This window comes from Cavia porcellus, unplaced genomic scaffold, assembly GCF_034190915.1.
Source record: "Cavia porcellus strain 051 isolate PalLab524CR breed Dunkin Hartley unplaced genomic scaffold, mCavPor4.1 scaffold_21, whole genome shotgun sequence".
NCBI lineage: Eukaryota > Metazoa > Chordata > Mammalia > Rodentia > Caviidae > Cavia > Cavia porcellus.
The window spans coordinates 60,732,799-60,751,866 of NW_026947504.1; the positions used below are offsets into that span (position 1 = coordinate 60,732,799).

Genomic DNA, 19,068 nt, shown 5'->3' on the forward strand with positions numbered 1-19,068 from the left:
ATCCCCACCTGCAGAGTTAGGGAGCAGTGAACAGCGGCTGTAAGGCCTGCTGCTCACCCCGTCAGGGGAGGCGGTTCATCCCTAAAACTGAGGCAGGAGACCAGTCCTTATGACCCCTTCCGATTCTCAGTCTGGGATTCTGTTCCTCTCTTACTTCACCTCCCCTCTCACATTGGAACTGAGTTGACAAAGCCCAGTCTTTTGTATGTAGGTAAATAACCTGTTAAAAAGATTCCTAGAACTTAAGTGAGTATATACTAACGGTCATCAGTAGACTGCTGTTAACTGAATTTTGCTCTGAACAATGCCATGAGAATTTAAGGAGTCCAGTCTCTCATGAAGATCATGCTCCAGACAAGGATACTTTCTGGTATAAGGGGAAAGGAGTACTGGATTTGGAGTAATAAAATCTCATTTCAAGTTCCAGTCCTCCCATTTAGCCACATAGTCCTGGACTAGTTACTTAAGTAAATTTAATACATTATTTGTGTATTTAATTTGCTTAACATGCCGGGTGTGGTGGCTCATGCGTATAATCCCAGCACTGGGGAGGCTGAAGCAGGAGGTTCGTTGTGAGTTTGAGACCAGCCTGGGCTACAAAGTGAGTTCAAGGCCAGCCTGAACCGCATAGAGACCCTGTCTCAAAAAGACTAAAAAAAAAAATTTACTGCACATATAACATACTTAATATAAACTTACCAATATTTATAATATTAAAAGATTTACAAAATAATACTTAATAGCTGGGGATTTAGCTAATCGGTGTAGTCCTGGCAAGCATGAGGTTGTGAGTTCGATCCCTGGTACAAAAAATAATAGTAATAATAATAATAGTAATACTTAGTTTAGAAAATTCTTGTGATAATTAAATGATCGTGAAAGGTGCTTTGTCAGCTGCAAATATTTTACTTGCATTACTACTATTATTAAGTACTTTTAACCTCTATATGTATCACTCTTTCTTTTGCTTTTTATTTGTGTTTTGGGGGGTTTATTTTTTGTCTTTTTTGAGACAGTGTCACTATGCATTTCAGGCTGGCCTTGAATTCACTTTGTAGCCTGGGCTGGCCTCCAATTTGTGATGATCCTCTAGCCTCAGGCTCCCAAGTGCAGAAAGAGTGAACGTTTCTTATCAGGAGCAAATAAGTCAATTTGAGAAAACTGTGTACAGAGAGATATGTTTATATGGTTTGATTTTTGCCTCCCCTTCCCCCTAAATTGAAAGATTAGAGGAAACCTATTATTTCTCTCTGGCACTTGCTGGTCTTTTAACCTTGAACATATCTGATCTTCATATTTTGTTATATCAATGAAATAGATACACATTTCTTCTAAAAATACAGATCAGCTGGGCAGAGAGGCACTTGTCTGTAATCCTTGCACTCTAGGAGAAGGGGAGCACAAATTCAAGCCCAGCTTATGTAATTTAACAGCTTACTGAGACCCTGTCTCAAAATAAAAAAGGGGTGTTTCTCAGTGCAAAATCCCTGAGTTCAGTCACTTGTGCCTCAAAAGAAATAAAGAGACCATTAAAAACTTAATAGGTACTTAATTGTACCTATCGAAACATCAAACCACGAAGAACACTCAGAGCCCTAGACTGTTTCCTAAGATAGCATTCATTTACCAGTGTTCTTTAACTGTATGTTTCTTTTAAAAATAGCACAGAAAAATAAGTGTCACAGAAAATCAGCTCTGACAATAAATGAACCTCTTTGTTTCTCTATATGCTGCCCTCCCAATTTCAAGGCAAAGTTCAAGAAATTTACCTCTATATTTTTTTAAATTTATCTCTATTGATGATCCTTCTACGTCTGGTTCGAGTCATATCAACCCAGTTGAACCAACCACCTTTTAATTCAGAAAATGTAGTTGAACAAATGGCATGTTGTTAGTAAAGGAAGTTCAAGTCAACATGAGAAATGAGGGCAGCCCCTTGGGCCTCCCGTCGCTCAGGAGCTGTGCCTGATCCCATCCCTTTCCTCCAGCACATTGTCCTGCTCTTCCTTTTTAAAAAGACAGAAAGAAAGACAGACAGACAGACATATACTTAATTTTTTATATACATATATATACACACACATACACATACAGATGTTGTTTCAGCTTGTCCCACTAGTGAGACAATATGATGTTTACACATACGTGTCTGATTTATTTCACTTAGGAGCATGGTCTCAAGTTGTGTCCATTGATCTATCAAAGTCTCCAGTTTATCCTTCTTCATGGCCGAGTGGTATTCCATTGTATAAAAACACTGTACCTTTTTTGTGTCCCATTAGAAATTGTACTACTTGGGGCAGGGGATTTAGCTCAGTGGCATAAGCACCTGCCTTGCAAGCAGGCAGTCCTGAGTTCGATCCCTGGTACCGATAAAAAAGAAAAAGACCAAAAAAAAAAAGAAATTGTACTACTTAAAAAGTGGGTGCACATGTATTGCTGTGGTATGATTTTTAATTCTTTCGGAAAGATACCCAAAAGAGGAATAGCTGAATCAAATGGGACCTCTGGTCCTAGTTTTTTGAGGAATCTCCACAGTGATTTCCATGTGGTTGCACCAGTCCTGCACTCCCACCAACGGTGGAGAAGCGCTCCTTTTCCACACAGCGCCTACAGCATTTGTTGTTGGCTGTTTACTTGGTAGCAGCCATTCTTTCTGGAGTGAGGTGAACCTCAATGCTGTTTTAATTTTCATCTCTCGGATGACCGGTGATGGTGAACGTTTTTTCACGTATTTATTTGCTGTTTGTACTTCGTCATCTGAGAAGCGTGTATTCATCTCAGATGCCCGTTTTTGGATTGGGTCTTTAAATCTAGAGGACTGAATGTTTTTTTCAGTTCTTTATATGTTCTTGATAGTAATCTTTTGTCTAAGGTACATCTGGCAAACGTTTTCTGCCACATTGTGGGCTGTCTCTTCACTCTGTTGGTGGTTTCTCCTGCTGTACAAAAGCTTTTCAATAGGATGAATCCCATTTAATTCTTTGTGAGAGTTCTTGTGCAATTGGGGTTTTGTTCATAACGTCCTTGCCTGTGCCAGTGTCTTCAAGAGTTTTGCCTACTACAAAAAGTGGGGTCTGGGGGTTTAGCTCAGCAGTATAAGTGCCTGCTTAGCAAACTCAAGGTCGTGAGTTCAATCCCTGGTACCCCCCCACAAAAGAATTGTACCTACTCTCTTCCAGCACATTTAATGTTTCTGTTTTAATATTAACATCTTTGATCCATTCCAGTTTTCACTTAGTGTATGGTGAAAGATATGGGTCCAGTTTTATCTTTAGTATGTGCAGAGCCAGCTTTTCAGCACCATTTATTACAGAGACTACCTTTCTTCCAGTAAATGTGTTTGACACCTTTGTCAAAGATAAGTTGATTAGTGTGTCTGGAGTTGTTTCTGCATCTTCTAATCTGTTCCATTGAGCTTTGGATTTATTTGGGGTTTTTTTGTTTATTTGTTTGTTTCGTTTTGTTTTGTTTTGCCAGTACCACACAGTTTTTATCACAGTAGCTTTATAGTATAATTTCAAGTCATGAATTGAGATGCCTCCTGTCTTGTCTTTGTTGCCCAGGATTGCCTTTGCTATTCTAGTCTCTTCTGTTTCCAGATGAATTTTAGGATTGTTTTCTCTAGTTCTGTGAGATATACTATTGGAATTTTGATTGAGATTGCACTGTGTCTGTATAACAGTGTTGGAAGTATAGCCATTTTCACTATATTGGTTCTTCCTAACCCAAGAGCACGGATGTCTCTTCATTTTCTAATATTCTCTTCAATCTCCTTTTTCAGGGTACTATAGTTTTCAATATAGGGATCTTTTACATCCTTTGTTAGATTGATTCTTAGATATTTCATTTGTTTTTGGATGCTAGTGTAAAAGACGTTATCTCCCTGATTTCTCTCAGTGAGTTTTTTTATTTGTGTATAGGAAAGGTATTGATTTTTGAGTGTTGACTTTGTATCAAGTTACTGAATTTTGCTTATTAAATCTAGTAGTTTTGTGGTGGAGTTTTGGGATCTTCCACGTAGAGTATCATGTCATCTGCAAATAATAATAGTTTGACTTCTTCCTTTCCATCTTTATCCTTTTACTTTTTTCTCTTATCTGATTGCTCCAGCTGAAGTTTCCAGGACTCCACTGAATAAGAGTAGAGATAGTGGACATCCTTGTCTTGTTTCTGATTGTATAGTGAAAGCTGTCAGATTTTGTCCATCTAGTATGATGTTGGATGTTGGTTTGTCATAGATGGCTTTTATCAGATTGAAATAAAGACCATCTATTCCAATTTTCCCTAGAATTTTTATCATGATTGCGTGCTGGACTTTGTCAGAAGCATTTTCTGCATCTATTGAGATAATGATATGATCTTTGTACTTGGCTTTGTTAAAATGGTGTATTATATTTATGGGTTTACATATGTTGAACCATCCCTGCATTGCCTGGATGAATCCCACTACATAATCTTCTTAATGATTTGTTGCCTTCTGTTTGCCAGTATCTTATTGAGGCTTTTTGTATCTGTGTTCATTAGGGAAATTGACCTGTAGTTCTCTTTCTTAGTTGAGTCCTTCTCTGGTTTTGCTATCAGGGTAATGCTGGCTTCCAGGAATGAGTTTGGGAGTATTGCTTCCCTTTCAGTTTCATTAAGGAGTTTGAGAAGTAGTGATGCTAGGTCTTCTCTAAATTTCTCATAGAATTCAGTGGTGAATTCATCAGGGCCTAGGTTTTTCTTTGTTGATAGGTTTTTAATTACATCTTCAATTTCATTGATAGATATTAATTTATCTAGAATTTTTATATCTTCTTGATTCAGCTTTGGTAATTCTTATGTATCTAGCAATCTGTTTATTTCTTCTGTGTTTTCCATCTTACTAGAATACAAGTTTTCAAAGTAGATATAGATCATCTGGATTTCTGCCGGGTCTGTTGTGATTTCACCCATTCATCCTAATTTTGTGAATTTGAGTCCTTGCTTTCCTTTTTTTGTTAAGGTTGACTAAAGCTTTGTCAGGTTTACTTAATCTTTTAGACTATTTGGTTCATTAATTCTTTGGGTTTTGTTTTTGGTTTTGTTTTTTTAGTCTACAGTGCATTCTTTGTTTTTGTTTTTGTTTTTTACACTACAGTGCATTAATTTCTGTTGTGATCTTTATGATTTCCTCCCTTGGACAAGTTTTTGGCTTAGCATGTTCTTCTTTTTCTAAAAAAATTTTTATTTTATATGCACTTGCTCTGTTTTCCTGATATGGACATGTTACTAATTTCCCTCTTACGAATACTTTGTTTCCCATAAGTTCTGATATGTTGTACTGTCATTATCATTCTGTAAAAACTGTCTAATTTCTTCTTCAGTTTCACCTGTGACCCATTGGTTGTTCAGTAAGGTGCTATTTAATTTCCATGTGTTCACGAAGTTCTTGTGGTTTCTTTTGCCATGGATTTCCAATTTCATTGCAGTGTGGTCTAATAGGATGCATGGGATAATTTCAATTCCTTTGCATTTACTTAAGCTTGCTCTATGAGCCAGTATATGATCTGTTTTGGAGAATGTCCCATGTGCAGCTGAGAATGTATATTCTGTTGTTGTGGAGTGGGACACTCTATGGACATCTAATAAGTCCATTTGTTCAAAAGTTTGATTTAGCTCTAATATTTCATTATTGATTTTTTTTGTGTCTAGTTGATCTGTCTTTTTGTGACAATGGGGTATTGAGGTCTCTTAATGCAATTGTATTAAGGCTTACTTGATTTTCCATGTTCATTAGTAATTGTTTTATATAGTTGCACTGAGATTTGTTGCATATATATATTTATGATTGTTTCTCTTCCTCTTGGATTGTTCCCTTTACAAGGATGTAGTGACTTTCTCTAAGTCACGTTGTATGCAAATAGAATAGCTACCTCTACTTTTTTCTGATTTCCTATCACATGGAGTATTGTTTTCCATCCTTTGATTTAATTTCTTTTTGAATTAAATGTGTTTCTCATAGGCAGCATATTGTTGGATCTTGCTTCTTGATCCATTCTGCCAGTCTGTGTCTTTTTCTTGGTGAATCAAGACCTTCAACATTGACAGTTACAACTGATATGTGTTGACTTTCCCTTGTCGTGTTAGTTTCCTGTTGTTGTCTCTCCCCCTTTTATCCCCCTCCAATTGTTTGCCTTCCCTGGTGGGTTCCTTCTGTTGGCATTCATGGAACTGTCATCCTTATTGTCTCTAGAGTGTCCTTCAGAACATTTTAGAGTGCTATTTTGGTGGTCATGTCTCATTCAGAATCTTAAAGGAAAAAGGTCTCTTACAGACTGTCAAGTACAGTTTTCTGATTTATGGATCCAGAAATGAAGTTGGTTAGTGGCTTTTTAAGGCTGCTTGTCCTGCCATTAGTCCAAAAGTATCTTTTGTTACATGCCTGGTCGTATTCAGAGATGTATGTAGCTCTGTGGATTAATAATGAAAGCACTTTTTTGTAATAGGAATGCTGTGTGTTTGTGTGCATGCGTGTGGCTGTGCACACCACGCAAGTGTTCTGCAGCCCGGGCCTAGGAATGCCATTTTATTTTGCTTTGTTTGCTCGCTTTTTGTTTTAGTTTTTTGAGACATAATCTTGCCATGCAGTCCAGGCTCACCTCAAACTCACCGCAGAATTCTTGTTTCAGCGTTTCCAGGGCTGAGCTTACAGGTTTATACCACATGCCTGGCAGGAATGCTTGACTTTTGTGGATTTTTTTGTTTTTTTGTTTTTTTTTGTTTTTGTTTTTTTTTTTTTTTTTGTACCGGGGATTGAACTCTGGACCTCATGCTTGCCAGGAAAGCACTTAAGCCACTGAGCTAAATCCCCTGCCCCCGCATATTTTTTATTTTGGGACAGAGGTCACTGAATTGCTTAGCTTGGCCTTGAATTTATAATCCAGTCTCCCAAGTAGCTGAGACCACAGCTATGTGCTGCCATGCCTGGCTTAGAAGTAAGGCTTTGTGTTTGCTCATTTAGTTCCTGATTCAGGTGCCAGAGGATATTTCTACTTCCTACTAAGTGCTGTTTTAGCCGGAAATGGTGGTGCAACATCTATAATCCGAGCACTCAGGAGGCTGGGGCAGGAAGACTGCCTCGAGTTCAAGGCCAGTGTGAACTATAGTAAGTCCAATGACAGCCTAAAATGCATAGTGAGACCCTGTCTCAAACAAACAAATGCTGTTTTTATTATAAAGATCTGTTCTGAAATAATCTTACACTTTTTACTCAATTTCTTTTTTAGAAAGCTATATAGCATTTTCGTTCTGTTCATATATTCTTTCTTAGTTCTCTCTCAATTTTTCCTGCAAGTGGAAATTCTTATTTTGAATTCTTCTAACTCAAAAGACAACCAATTTCCCAATAGAGCATATTAATTAGTAGCCTTTTTTTGAGATGTCTGTTTTAAAAACTAACAATTTGCTAACTTATGAAGTGCTGTCCTAATTAAAAGTTGTAGCATATAAGATGTTATTAAATTATTAACTGCATTGAGTGTAAGTGGCTGAAATTTTAAAAAGTTATGAAATTTTATTATCTTTTGAATAGAATAACTGGTAGACCTATTCATTACTAAATTTTTCATGGAGCTGTAACATTTTTCTTTTTAATTTGTTTTTGCCTTATTTCAGATAAAACTCTGCTTTCATTTATATACCAAATTTTAACAAAATTTTCGGTTGTCACAAAATTTGTATTCAATGTGAAAAATGCCCCTACTGATGAAGTCCCCTGCTCCATCCTTCCGGTCCCATTCAGTGTTTTTAAAAAGGGGAGGGGCTCATCAACACCCTCCTGCTGGTGTCTTTAGTCCCTGAACAAACTGCAAAGACTTATTTTCAGTGTTGCCATCCAGATGGAATTAATTTCCCTTGGGAAACACATAATTTTCTTTGTGTTTGTCCCTGCATTCAAGCAAATCTTCCTCTGGATTGGGTAAGTGTTCAGAGCCTCCTGTGACCCTCAGCCGGTGGATGCAGATGCCAGAGGAGAACCCTGCTGGCGCAGGGCCTGGCGGTGCCAGCACCGGCTTTCTTAGGTCTGCATTGCAGCACCGCGAGCCATCCTTCCTTTCTAGAACGTCTCGATGTGGGTGTTTTAATTATGGATTAACACTACACAGAACCAGATACTGATTAGTGAATAGTGAATATGGTTCTTTATGTAACTTGAAAATAAAAATAGTGTCAGCTTAATTTAAAGTGTATGTTGTGCAGCCATCGCCACAATTTTACATTTTCATTACCCTGAAAGAAGCTCCGTGCCCATTACCGGTGGCCCACCTCTACCTCTGCACGTTTTCCTGTTGCAGACAGTTCCTAGACACGGAGCCACAGGAAGGGCGGCCTCCTTCCTTCTAGGCGGAGCATTTCATGCCAATCCGCGCAGCACGCACAAGCACTTCGCTCCTTCCTTCCCGCCAGGTGTGCCCCGCCGCATGAGCGTTCCGGGTTTGTTCACGCTTTCATCTGTTAGCGGCCCTTTGGGCTGTTGTCACGGTGGGCTACTGTGAATAATGAGGCTGCTACAAACATACACACAGGTGTCTTCAGGTTTCAGTAAACGTGTACCTGTTTACTTTGGGGAGTAGAATTGCTGGGTGACATGGTATCTCCGGTATTCTGAGGAACTAGATTGTGATTAATCCGTTTCTACCATTAGACAATAGAAATTTTTATCTACCATTGCCCTAATGTAAAATTACTCTCTTTTTCAAATATTTTAAGGGTGAATAATGCTTCTTCATTGTGAATTAACTGATTTACTGTAAAATAACTAATTTGCTAAAATTTTAAAATTAGACTAATATAACTACAATATTGATATTTTATTGGTTTTATACATTCTAAACTATATGCTTCATACTTAGTAATAGTTGCCATGACCCTAAATGTAAGAATTCTTTTCTTTTCTTTTTTTTTTTTCTGTACTGGGTATCAAACTCACAACCTCACGCTTGCTAGGCAGGCACTGTGCTGCTGAACTATCTACCTTGTCCTTATTTATATTTCAAAAGGAGTATTATTCTGTTTTTTAATCTGTCGGTTTGGATATCCCTGTATTTTCCTAGTTAACAATTTCAAATGTATATAAATATATAATATTTATATTTAAATATAAACATAATTGTTTTTTCATGTGCTTAAATAATAAATACATGTGAGTATTTTGGAAGTTTGGGGTATTGATTGTTTTGGGAGGAAGTTGTATGTTGTGTGTGTGTTTCCTGGGAATCAAACTCAGGACCTTGTGCTTGCCAGGCAAGCACTGTGCCACTGAGCCATAGCCCCAGCCCTGGGAGTTATATGTTTTGAGACAAGATCTCTATTGTAGTGTAGTACAGTGCAGGCTGACCTCAAACTTAACTCCTCCAACCTCAGCCTCCTGAGTGCTAGGATTCCACACTGTTGTGCCCAGCTACATATAACATACATATTTGTAAGCATAGTTGAAGTTGTTAACTGGGAGATAAAAAATATATATAGCAATTGCTCCCAATTGTAATTATAGTACCTTACAATATTCCAAGGTTAAGTTCTGTTGAGATTCAGTATACAAATAATTGAATATACTTCAGAAGCATGGCCTATTTTCTGTTTGTTTGTTTCTTTGGGGAATTTTTTTTTCGTTTGGTTTTTTGGAGACAGTCTTGCTATATAATTCAGGCTGGCCTCAGACTTGTGGCAATCCTCCTGCCTCAGCCTCTCAAGTGCTGAGATTACAGGCATGCACCACCACACCTGGTTTAGAAGCACATCTTAAACCAGAGTTGCAGGTTTGGGCCCAATGCCATACAAGTGAAATGTGGTTGGTGAGACAGATTACCAGTAAACAAATATTAATGTAATGATTAGTTGATTTTTCAGGATTTGAATTAAGTGTAAAGTAGGTTAAGACAGGGTTTATGCCTTGACCCATGTCATTACCCGTCTCTCTGCTGTGTAACTTTCAAAGCAAAAGAAACAATGGATTCTGAAAGGGGTCGGGGTGGGGGAGACACACGAGCCTGGTGGGGAGAGGGAGTGAAACCGGAAGGAAAGGAGAGCAGCGCGACACGGGCCACGTTCCAGAGAAGTCCCTAGCGTCATCCTCTCTCGCCCGTTGATGTTTTTCTCTGTCTGAAGTAGTGAAACGCCTGTTTCCTTTATTCACAGTGTAGTCTTGACATTTAGTTAGCCAAGCGTGGTGGTGCACGCCTGTAATCGCAGCACTCGGGAGGCTGAGGCAAGAGGATCACTGTGAGTTCAAAACCAGCCTGGGCTACAAAGTGAGCTCAAGGCCAGCCTGAACTGTGGAGGGAGACTGTCTCAAAAAGACCAAAAAAACAAATATTTAAAGAATTTTGTGTGTTGAAGGCACTAACAGCTTCCACTTCATCATTAAGTCCTCAGTCATGTTGACCTCTCAAAGGAGTCATTTATTCACACAAAAATCACTCAGAGATGAAATAACACTTTGATTAGCACAGAAACAATAATGTGCTCCTTGCTGTTGGACCACTTTTTTTTAAAGCATAGAATGCATTTCTCTTGGTGAATCTTTGTGCCATCATTGGTATAGATTTGCATATTGCATATTTGGTCCAACCTTTTGGAGAAATTTTTGTGACTATAAAAGCTTAGCCCCACTTGGTTAGGTTACATAAACCATTAATACTTGATTAGTTCCTAGTAAAGGTATATGTTTTAAATCAAGTTCTAGAAATGCAGAGAGTTATTATACATGTAATACTTATCACTGAAATGCCTGATGAAATGAGACGCAGATAAATCTTCCCTTTGGTTGGCAGAGCTGTGGTGGAAAAAAGATAGGAGAAGTGATGGGCAGAGGACGGAAGGAAGGAAGCAGAGCAAAACTGCAGGCTGCGGTGCCTCGAGGCGCTATCTCGGTTCACCTGTGTCTTGGAGAAAAGTTAGAAATCCGATCTGTTGGTTTCTGGCTTTGTAATCACCCCACAATTTTATTTCAGCCCACAAATCCAAACTGTGCCCTCATCTGTTGGTCTTTTTGGCCAGCTGCTCTATAAACTGCCATTTCCTTCCAAGAAGCGTCAATGTTTTATCTCCTTTTTTCTCTGCATTCAGACTTGCTTAAATTCTTTCCTGCACATCTCTTTGACGAAGAATTGCTGGACCCAGGCCATTTTATTCAGGTTGTTTGCTGCAGCATGGCACATACTCCGTAATGAGAAATACTCCAAATCCCACATGGCATGAAGGTCGGCCTGGGCCTGGAGTCCTTGTTTAAATTATAGGTAGTTAGACAAAAATGAAATTGGAAAGTATTCAATGTTTAGAATATGAAAGAGAAATAGAACTGGTTTCTCTTGGTCTCTGCACAGAATTGCTGTTCAGTGCAGATGGTGAAGTTTCCATCCTCAAAGAGCCTAGCATCCTGGCACAGCTGGGTCAGGGCCCCTCTTTGGTGCTCCCACGGATACTGTGTCCGTATGTCTTTATTATCATACTTACTGCTTATGTGTCTTCGTCTCCAGACAGTCTCAAACTGTGAGCTCTGGGAGGGGGAAAAGAAAGCCATGCATCCCTCACCTGGAACACTGGAGGTGCTGGAGCAAATGTGTGTTTGAGTGAGCACTATGAATAGCAAAATGAAAATGAGATTGTCAGTTAATTTTCAGTCCTGGTAGAGCCGTTAAAATTTTCAGTTTAAATTGGGTTTGTCTTCAGCACTATGATAGCACAGTAATACTGATTTTAGTAATAAGTGGCATGCAGATTCAGATGGTATAGTTTGTCAGACAACTTTTGTATCAAAAACTAGGTTACCACCTAAGCTGTGTTCTCAGAGTTTATTCCTGTGGAGCTTGTGTGCACTCCCCGCCACCCATGGTCCTCTTTTTTGCCTGGTCGTTTTTAAGCAGACCCTGTTAGCCCAGCTAGGTACGGCCAGGCCCTGTCATATGCCGGCAGGCACTGTACTGAGACCCTGTGGTTTGGGACGAGAGAGTGGTGGTAGATAAAGGGGTAGAATACAGTGTGTGAGGGCTGTCACTGGAATGTGACCAGGTATGACCTGCCTGAGGGCTGAGCCTGTCAGGGAAGTTTCTCTGAGAAAGCAGCACGTCAGCCTGGATGAGGGATGACAGGGTCAGACATGTTTTGGGTTTTGTTCTTTGAAATAGGGTCTTACTGTGCTGTGCAGCCCAGGTGTGTGTGTCCTTGCGCTCCTTAGGTAGCCCAGGTGCTTATTAAACTGTTGCAATTTCATGTGTGCCTTATCCTAATATTAATATTGCTTACAGGACTGCCATTTACTGAATTAGTGTAGCACTCTTTTATTTCATTTCTTCTTTTCCCTTCTTTCTTTTTCTCCTTTCCCCATCACATTTCTTTCTCTGTGAGCAGTTTCTTCCCCTTTCACAATATCTATTGTACAGTTTGCATCTTATTTACTCTTTAGTATCTTATACTAGAAAGACAGTATGGCATTTATACATGCAAGTCTGATTTATTTCACTTATGAGTATGGTCTCATGTTGTACCAATTTACCTGTAAAGGCCTCAAGTTTATCCTTCTTAATAGCTGGGTAGTATTCCATTGTATAAAAATGCCCCATCTTTTTATCCATTCCTTGGTTGATGAGCATTTCAGCTGTTTCTAAGATTTAGCTATTAGAAAGAAAAAAAGAAAGAAAAGAGAAAAAAGAGGGGCTGGGGATTATTTAGCTCAGTACTATAAGCACCTGCCTGGCAAATGGAAGGTTGTGAGTTCAATCTCTGATACAAAAAAAAAAAAAGATTTAGCTATTATGAATTGTGTTGCTATAAACATGAGTACACATATATCGCTGTGTTGTGATGTTTCCAGTTCTTCTGGGAAAAAACCCAGAAGGGGAATAGCTGAGTAGAATCCATTTTTTGAAGAATCTCCACACTGATTTCCACAATGATGCATCAGTCTACACTCCCAACAACAGTGGAGAAGGGTTCCTTTTTCCCCGCAGCCCCTCCAGCATTTGTTACTGGTTGACTTCTTGATGACAGCCATTCTTTCTGGGGTGAGGTAAAATCTCACTGGTGTTTTAATTTGCATCTCTCAAATGACTAGTGATGCTGAACATTTTTTCATGTATTTATTTGCTGTTTGTATTTCTTTATCTGAGCAGTGTATCCATCTCAAATGTCCGTTTTTGCATTAGGTCTTTGAATTTGAGGGATCTGATTTTTAAGTATTTCCTGTGAAGTTTGGATTTTTTCTCATGAACTCTTGCCTAACCTGTCTTTAAGATTTCAACGTACTTTGTCTTCCGGTAGATTTGGTGTTTCTGTTTTAACATTTATATCTTTAATGTATTTTGATTTTAGTTTACTGCATGGTGATAGGTATGGGTCTGTTTTAGTCTTCAGCAAATGGAAAGCCAGTTTTTCTAGCACCATTGATTAAAGAGGCTATCTTTCTTCCAGTGAACGTGTTTGACCCCTTTGTCAAAGATAAGATGGCTGAGTATGTTTATAGTTGTGTCTTCATCTTCTGATCTCTTCCACTGATCTTCGTATCTGTTTTTGGGGGGAAGCTTGGGTTGGGTTGGATTTGGTTTGGTTTGGTTTGCCAGTACCATGCTAATTTTATCACAGTATCTTTGTAGTAAAATTCTAAGTCAGGGATTGTGATGCCCCCTGCCTTGCCTTTTTTGCCAAGGACCGCCTTTGCTATTCTAGATCTCTTCTGTTTCCAGGTGAATTTTAGGAATGTTTTCTTTAGATCTGTGAGCTATGGTAATGGTATTTTGATCAAGATTGCATTAAATGTGTGTAACAGTTTTGGGAGTATGGCCATTTTCACAATGTTAATTTTTCCTATTCATGAGCAAGGGATGTCTTTGCTGATAACCCTCTTCAATCTCCTTTTTCAGAGCATTGTAATTTCCAGTGTATAAATCTGTTACTTCTTTTTGTTAGATTGATTCCTGAGTATTTCTTTTTTGGGGGGGTGCTATTGTGAAGGGTATTGTTTTCTTAATTTCTCAGTGAGTTTGATGTTTGTCTACAGAAATGCTGTAGATTTTTTAGTATTATATCCTGCTACGCTCCTGAATTTTACTTATTAAATCCTGAAGTGGAGTTTGGAATCTTCTATGTAGAATATTGTGTCATCTGCAAATAATGATAATTTAACTTCTTCCTTTCCTATTTTTATTCCTTTTATTTCTGTCTCTTCTAATTACTTGAGCTAGTGTTTCCAGAACTATATTGAATAGGAATTGGAATAATGGACATCATTGTCTTGTTCCTGATTTTAGAGTGAAAGCTTTTAGTTTTTGTCCATTTAGAATGATGTTAAGCAGTTGGTTTGTCATAGATGGCTGTTATCAGATTGAAGTAAAGACCATCCAATTTCCCGTAGGGTTTTTATCACAATTGAGTATCGGACTTTATCAAGAGCTTTTTATGCATCTATTGAGATGATATGTGATTTTTGTCTTTCTCTACTGATACGGTGCATTGCATTTATTGATTTGTGTATGTTGAACCATTCCTGCATTCCTCGATGAATCCCTATTCATCATGGTATACAATCTTCTTAATGACTTGCTCCATTCTGTTTGCTAGTATTTTATTGTGGATTTTTGCATCTGTTTTTATTAGGGAGATTGGCTTGTGGTTCTTTTTTGGCTGGATCTTTCTCTGGTTTTGGTATCCATGTAATTCTTGCCTCTGAATAAGTTAGGGAGAACTACCTCCCTTTCAATTTCATTAAAGAGTTTGAGGAGTATTGGCTTTAAATCTTCTCTATATTTCTCATAGAATTCAGCTGTGAATCCATCAGAGCCTAGCCCACATTATTCTTGAACTCAAGATGCTCCTGCTTTAGTCCCCCGTCACCACCAATTGCTTCGATTAATGACATGTGCCACCGTGTCCACTAAGGTTCAGATCTGAGGGGAGGAGATAAACATTACAATGAAAGAGAACTGTATTTGGGGAAAGAGTGTAAAATCCTAGAAGCATGCAGAGAGAGAATTGGCAAGTGTGTGTAAAGGGGAGTGCCGTAAGGGGCCGGAGGAGAAAGCAGGAGAGAGTGGGTACCTTTAAAGGGATTTGAGCCTCGGTTGTAGGCCAGCGGAGAAGCTCTGAAACTTCTTACAGATGTGACCACATCTTATTGTCTTCAGAGATTTTTTTTACCTTGTTTCCCTATCATCACTCCTAGTTTTTCTTCTAATGCTTTGTGCCTACTTCCCTACCAAGCCAGTTAGTTTGGTTAGAGTAAAATGGTCTGCGATTCTGATCTGAAGCATCCTAAAATCCAGGACATTTGAAAACCTCCCCGAACCAAATCTGTACTGTAGTTTAGATGTTGCTCCTAATCCTGTTTTGTTAACCCGACAAGTCAACAGGCTGTGATTATCTCACCCCTTCTTCCTGTTACAAGGAACAGAGTGGCATGTTCGTATACAAATACTGTGCTAGACTGCCAGGGTGACAGTGGACTGACTGCATGTGACAGCAGCTCAGTTACACACTGAGACTGTCTTAGCCCAGGTGTACTGTGACATGCCTGCATTCCTAACACTCAGTGTCCCAAGTTCAAGACAGCCTGGGCTCTTACTGAGATGCTGTATCAAAATACAAAAGAGGGACTTTAATATTTTGTTTTTAACCCTGTTTGGTCTTTTCATCTTCTCTATCCAGATTGTAAACAGTCACATGAGGTGGTGTCAGAGTGTCTTTCCTCTCAGGGCACCGAAATGCTCATAGCAATTGCTCTTTTCATTTTGGACCCCTTGCAGTGCATCCACAATAGTGTGACTGTGTGTGCAACAGGATCTTAGCCAGCTTCACAATAAGCTATTCTTTGGAATTTTACGAAGATGTCATTGTTGGCACCTAAAACAGAATTGTTTGTGCCAAACCCGCTTTCCATTTGTGAATTCAGTTTAATTAGAAAGTAGCTTCTGTACAGTGTCCAACTTTTAAATGTAATCTAAAGTAACAGATGGCAGACATTCATATTACCTGGATGCCTGAGCCGTTATGCTCACTGGTTCCGAGGGATCCTTCAGTGAAGCCCACTGCAGAAGGTGTGGGAGGCAGGCAGGCCGGCCGGCCCCCTGGGAAGCCCAGGGCTCACTTGACTCATTGCTGCCACCTGCTGGGGCCTGGCTGCTGGACTGGGAAGGCTGCCCGAGAGAGAGCTAAGCCATCCGAGGCCTTCTAAACAGCCTTTGTGTAGTCCTGGTGCTGATCAGCTGTAATATTTCTCCTTTTTTCTTTTTGTAGTGATACTATGGTTCAAGTCCTAGACCTTGCACATGCTAATCAAGCCCTGTCCCAGTGAACTGTGATGCCCAGCCTTAAACTTTGTATTTCTAGATGACTAACTAAAAGGACTTTGGGGTTATACAGCATTACCCCAATCAGAGTGAGACACCATTAGGTAATACTGATAATACACAATGTTCCACAGTCGTGAGGCTCACACTGCTGGGATCTAAAGTAGTAAACCTGGAATTCCTGAAAGGAGGTGTGGTGGGACTAGTTACATGAGTCATGTCAGGACTTGTCACAATGAGGATTCCTGGCCCCAAGTGAGGCTTATTGTAGCATCACATCACGTTCTGATACAGGAAGTCTTGATTCACCCGTATGAAGCACTGCCTTAAATATTGCCAGGGAAGAGCTTTTTAAGCATTTTTCTAATTAGTGCATTTCAGTTAATTAAAAAATTACATCTTCCATCAGTGAGATTAGTCATCTTAATACTATAATTAGTTTTTTGAGTAACACACTCAAAAATTGTTTCATTAGTTTGTTCTGTAGGGAAAAAGTGCTACTTTTAGGAATTAACTCTTTTCTCCTCCAAGAAAGAAGTCCTGCACTGTACTTTGCATTGGTCAGTTTATAGTGGATGCTTTAGTCCTTGAGTACTGGCGAGCAGAGGTAGAGCTTCGTATTGTATTTAACACAGCCATCCCTTCCAGAACTCTAGTAGTGATTTCACATTTAGTGAATTTTCAAGATCAAAAATGCCATAATACGGACTCTCCTCTCTGGGGAGCTGTCTTAGTTACTTTTCTTGTTGCTGCTACAAAATACCTGACACCCAAGTAGAAGGGGAGGTTTATTTAGCTCACAGTTTTTACAGGTTTCAGTCCATAATCATCTGGTTCCAAGGTAGAGTGGGGCAGGTCATGGTGCAAGACCCCAAAAGCAACAACAGAGAAGAAAGAGAACAAACCTTGTTCTGTCCTTTGATTGTAATGCAGGCTACCCACCCTGGGCTGAGTGTAGCACTCACACCCTTAATCCCAGCATTGGGCCATGAATCAATCACAGAGTCTAGCTTAGATTCAACCACCTCTGAACAACACCCCCGGCCATGGCTGCATCAGGCTTTGAGGGGCCATCCAGACACAAACCATAACAGGAGCCGAGCAAACAAGCTGCAACCTGGAGGTTCTTAGCATGTCTTATCACTGCTTATTCCTGTCTATGGCAAGCTTAGGCAATGTCCAAATAATAGTAAACACAAATAACAACTTATAGGAAAAATGAATGGTGTGATAAAAAACTGTGAGACATCTCAGACCTGAGGTTTCTAGGTACCTGTCATGTGCTTACGTCAGTGAATGCTGCCTTCCCACCCCAAAAATACACACTACCACTGCTGAAATTTCTGGCTCCAGTCTGATTGTGAGCTGAGTCCTTAAACCTGTGGAACTCAACAGCAAATTACTCTTGGTATGCTAGATCATGTTAATAAACATTGAGCACCAGTCATTTCTGTTTTTCCTGTGGCCTTTTTTTAACTTTCAAATTGTTGGCATCACAACCCCTTTGATGCAAATGATCATTTATTTAATGAGATTGTATATTTCCATGTAGAATTTAGGTAGTTTACTGAACTTCTTAGAAGTTTTTAGCAATTTAGGCTATGAGCTTTAGCAATTATGAGCTTTTAGCATCATAATTGCTATTAAATGGGCTTTGGTGTGTCTCATTTTAAATTTTGTTTTCTGCCTTCATGATCTTATCTGTTGAATTTTTATTTTTGTTTTTAGGGATACCTGAAGGAAATCTTGAAAGAAATTGGTATTCAGAATGTAAAAGGCATCCACAAAAACACATGGGAGCTGAAGCCGGAATACAGGCATTATCAAGGAGAAGAAAAGAATGATTAAAGAGGTTGCAGCCCACGCAGATGGAGCACCCCACAGGCCTCTCTGCGCAAACAGCAGTCTACGGGATGCTTGGCCTCCCTGTTAACACTCCTGTTAACATGGGAGTAAAATGACTGGTACTTTAATTTTCCTCTGTAAAAACAAAAATTGTTTTTGGAGACAGAGTCTCAATATGCAGTTCAGTCCCTAGCCGAGGCTGACCGTGAACTCACAGCAATCCTCCTGCCTCAGCCTCCCAAATGCTGGGATAACAGGTATGCACCACCATGCCCAACTTCAATAAAATTTTTTGGCCTAAAATTCTATCAAGTATCTTAAGTGTCTTTTCTTGAGAAGAAAGGATAAATTTATTTATAGACTTAACTTGTAGTCAACCATATTATTCACAGTAGAAATAGGGGGTGAGGGATAAAAAGGGCTTCTCTTTTTTAAGTGTTAACTTTTAAAATGTCACATTAAGAAATGTTTCCTAGGGCTGGGGATTTAGCTCAGTGGCGTAAGCGCCTGCCTTACAAGTGTGTGGTCATGAATTTGATCCCGGTACTGATAAAAAAGGAAAAAAAAGCCAATAAGAGTCTTTAAAAAAAAAGAAAGAAAGAAAGGAATGTTTCCTAAATGAAGACTCTGTCCTTACTGTATCTGTGAGGAGCTGCGGTAATACAGATCCATAGTGAATGATATGACAGGAAAAAAGGTCAGTCACAGAAATAAACAGCTGAAGTTCTTTGTGTGACGTCGTTGAAGAACGAAGCTGTCTTCTTTAACAGATGATCGCGCTGCACATTCCTACCTGTTAGCAAAGGAGAACATCGTTGTTTGTAGTGAGATCAGCTTTCATCGTTAGCTTATTTTACCCTAATGGTAACTGATAAGAGAAATGAAGAGAATCATGATTAATGTTTCTTTTGTTTGCTTTTGA

At 39.2% G+C, this 19,068-nt stretch overlaps 1 protein-coding gene across 2 annotated transcripts in view; it reads left to right on the top strand.

The window, feature by feature from the left end:
* Positions 1–18,454, top strand: part of Gtf2f2 (general transcription factor IIF subunit 2) — a 162,421-nt gene extending 143,967 nt beyond the window's left edge. For both annotated transcript variants that reach the window (XM_003477472.5, XM_063232753.1), the window contains one exon: positions 18,030–18,454. In XM_003477472.5, coding sequence (XP_003477520.1) covers positions 18,030–18,149 — 120 coding nt within the window. In that variant the 3' untranslated portion in view covers positions 18,150–18,454. The remainder of the gene's footprint in view (positions 1–18,029) is intronic.
* Positions 18,455–19,068: the final 614 nt, after the last annotated feature.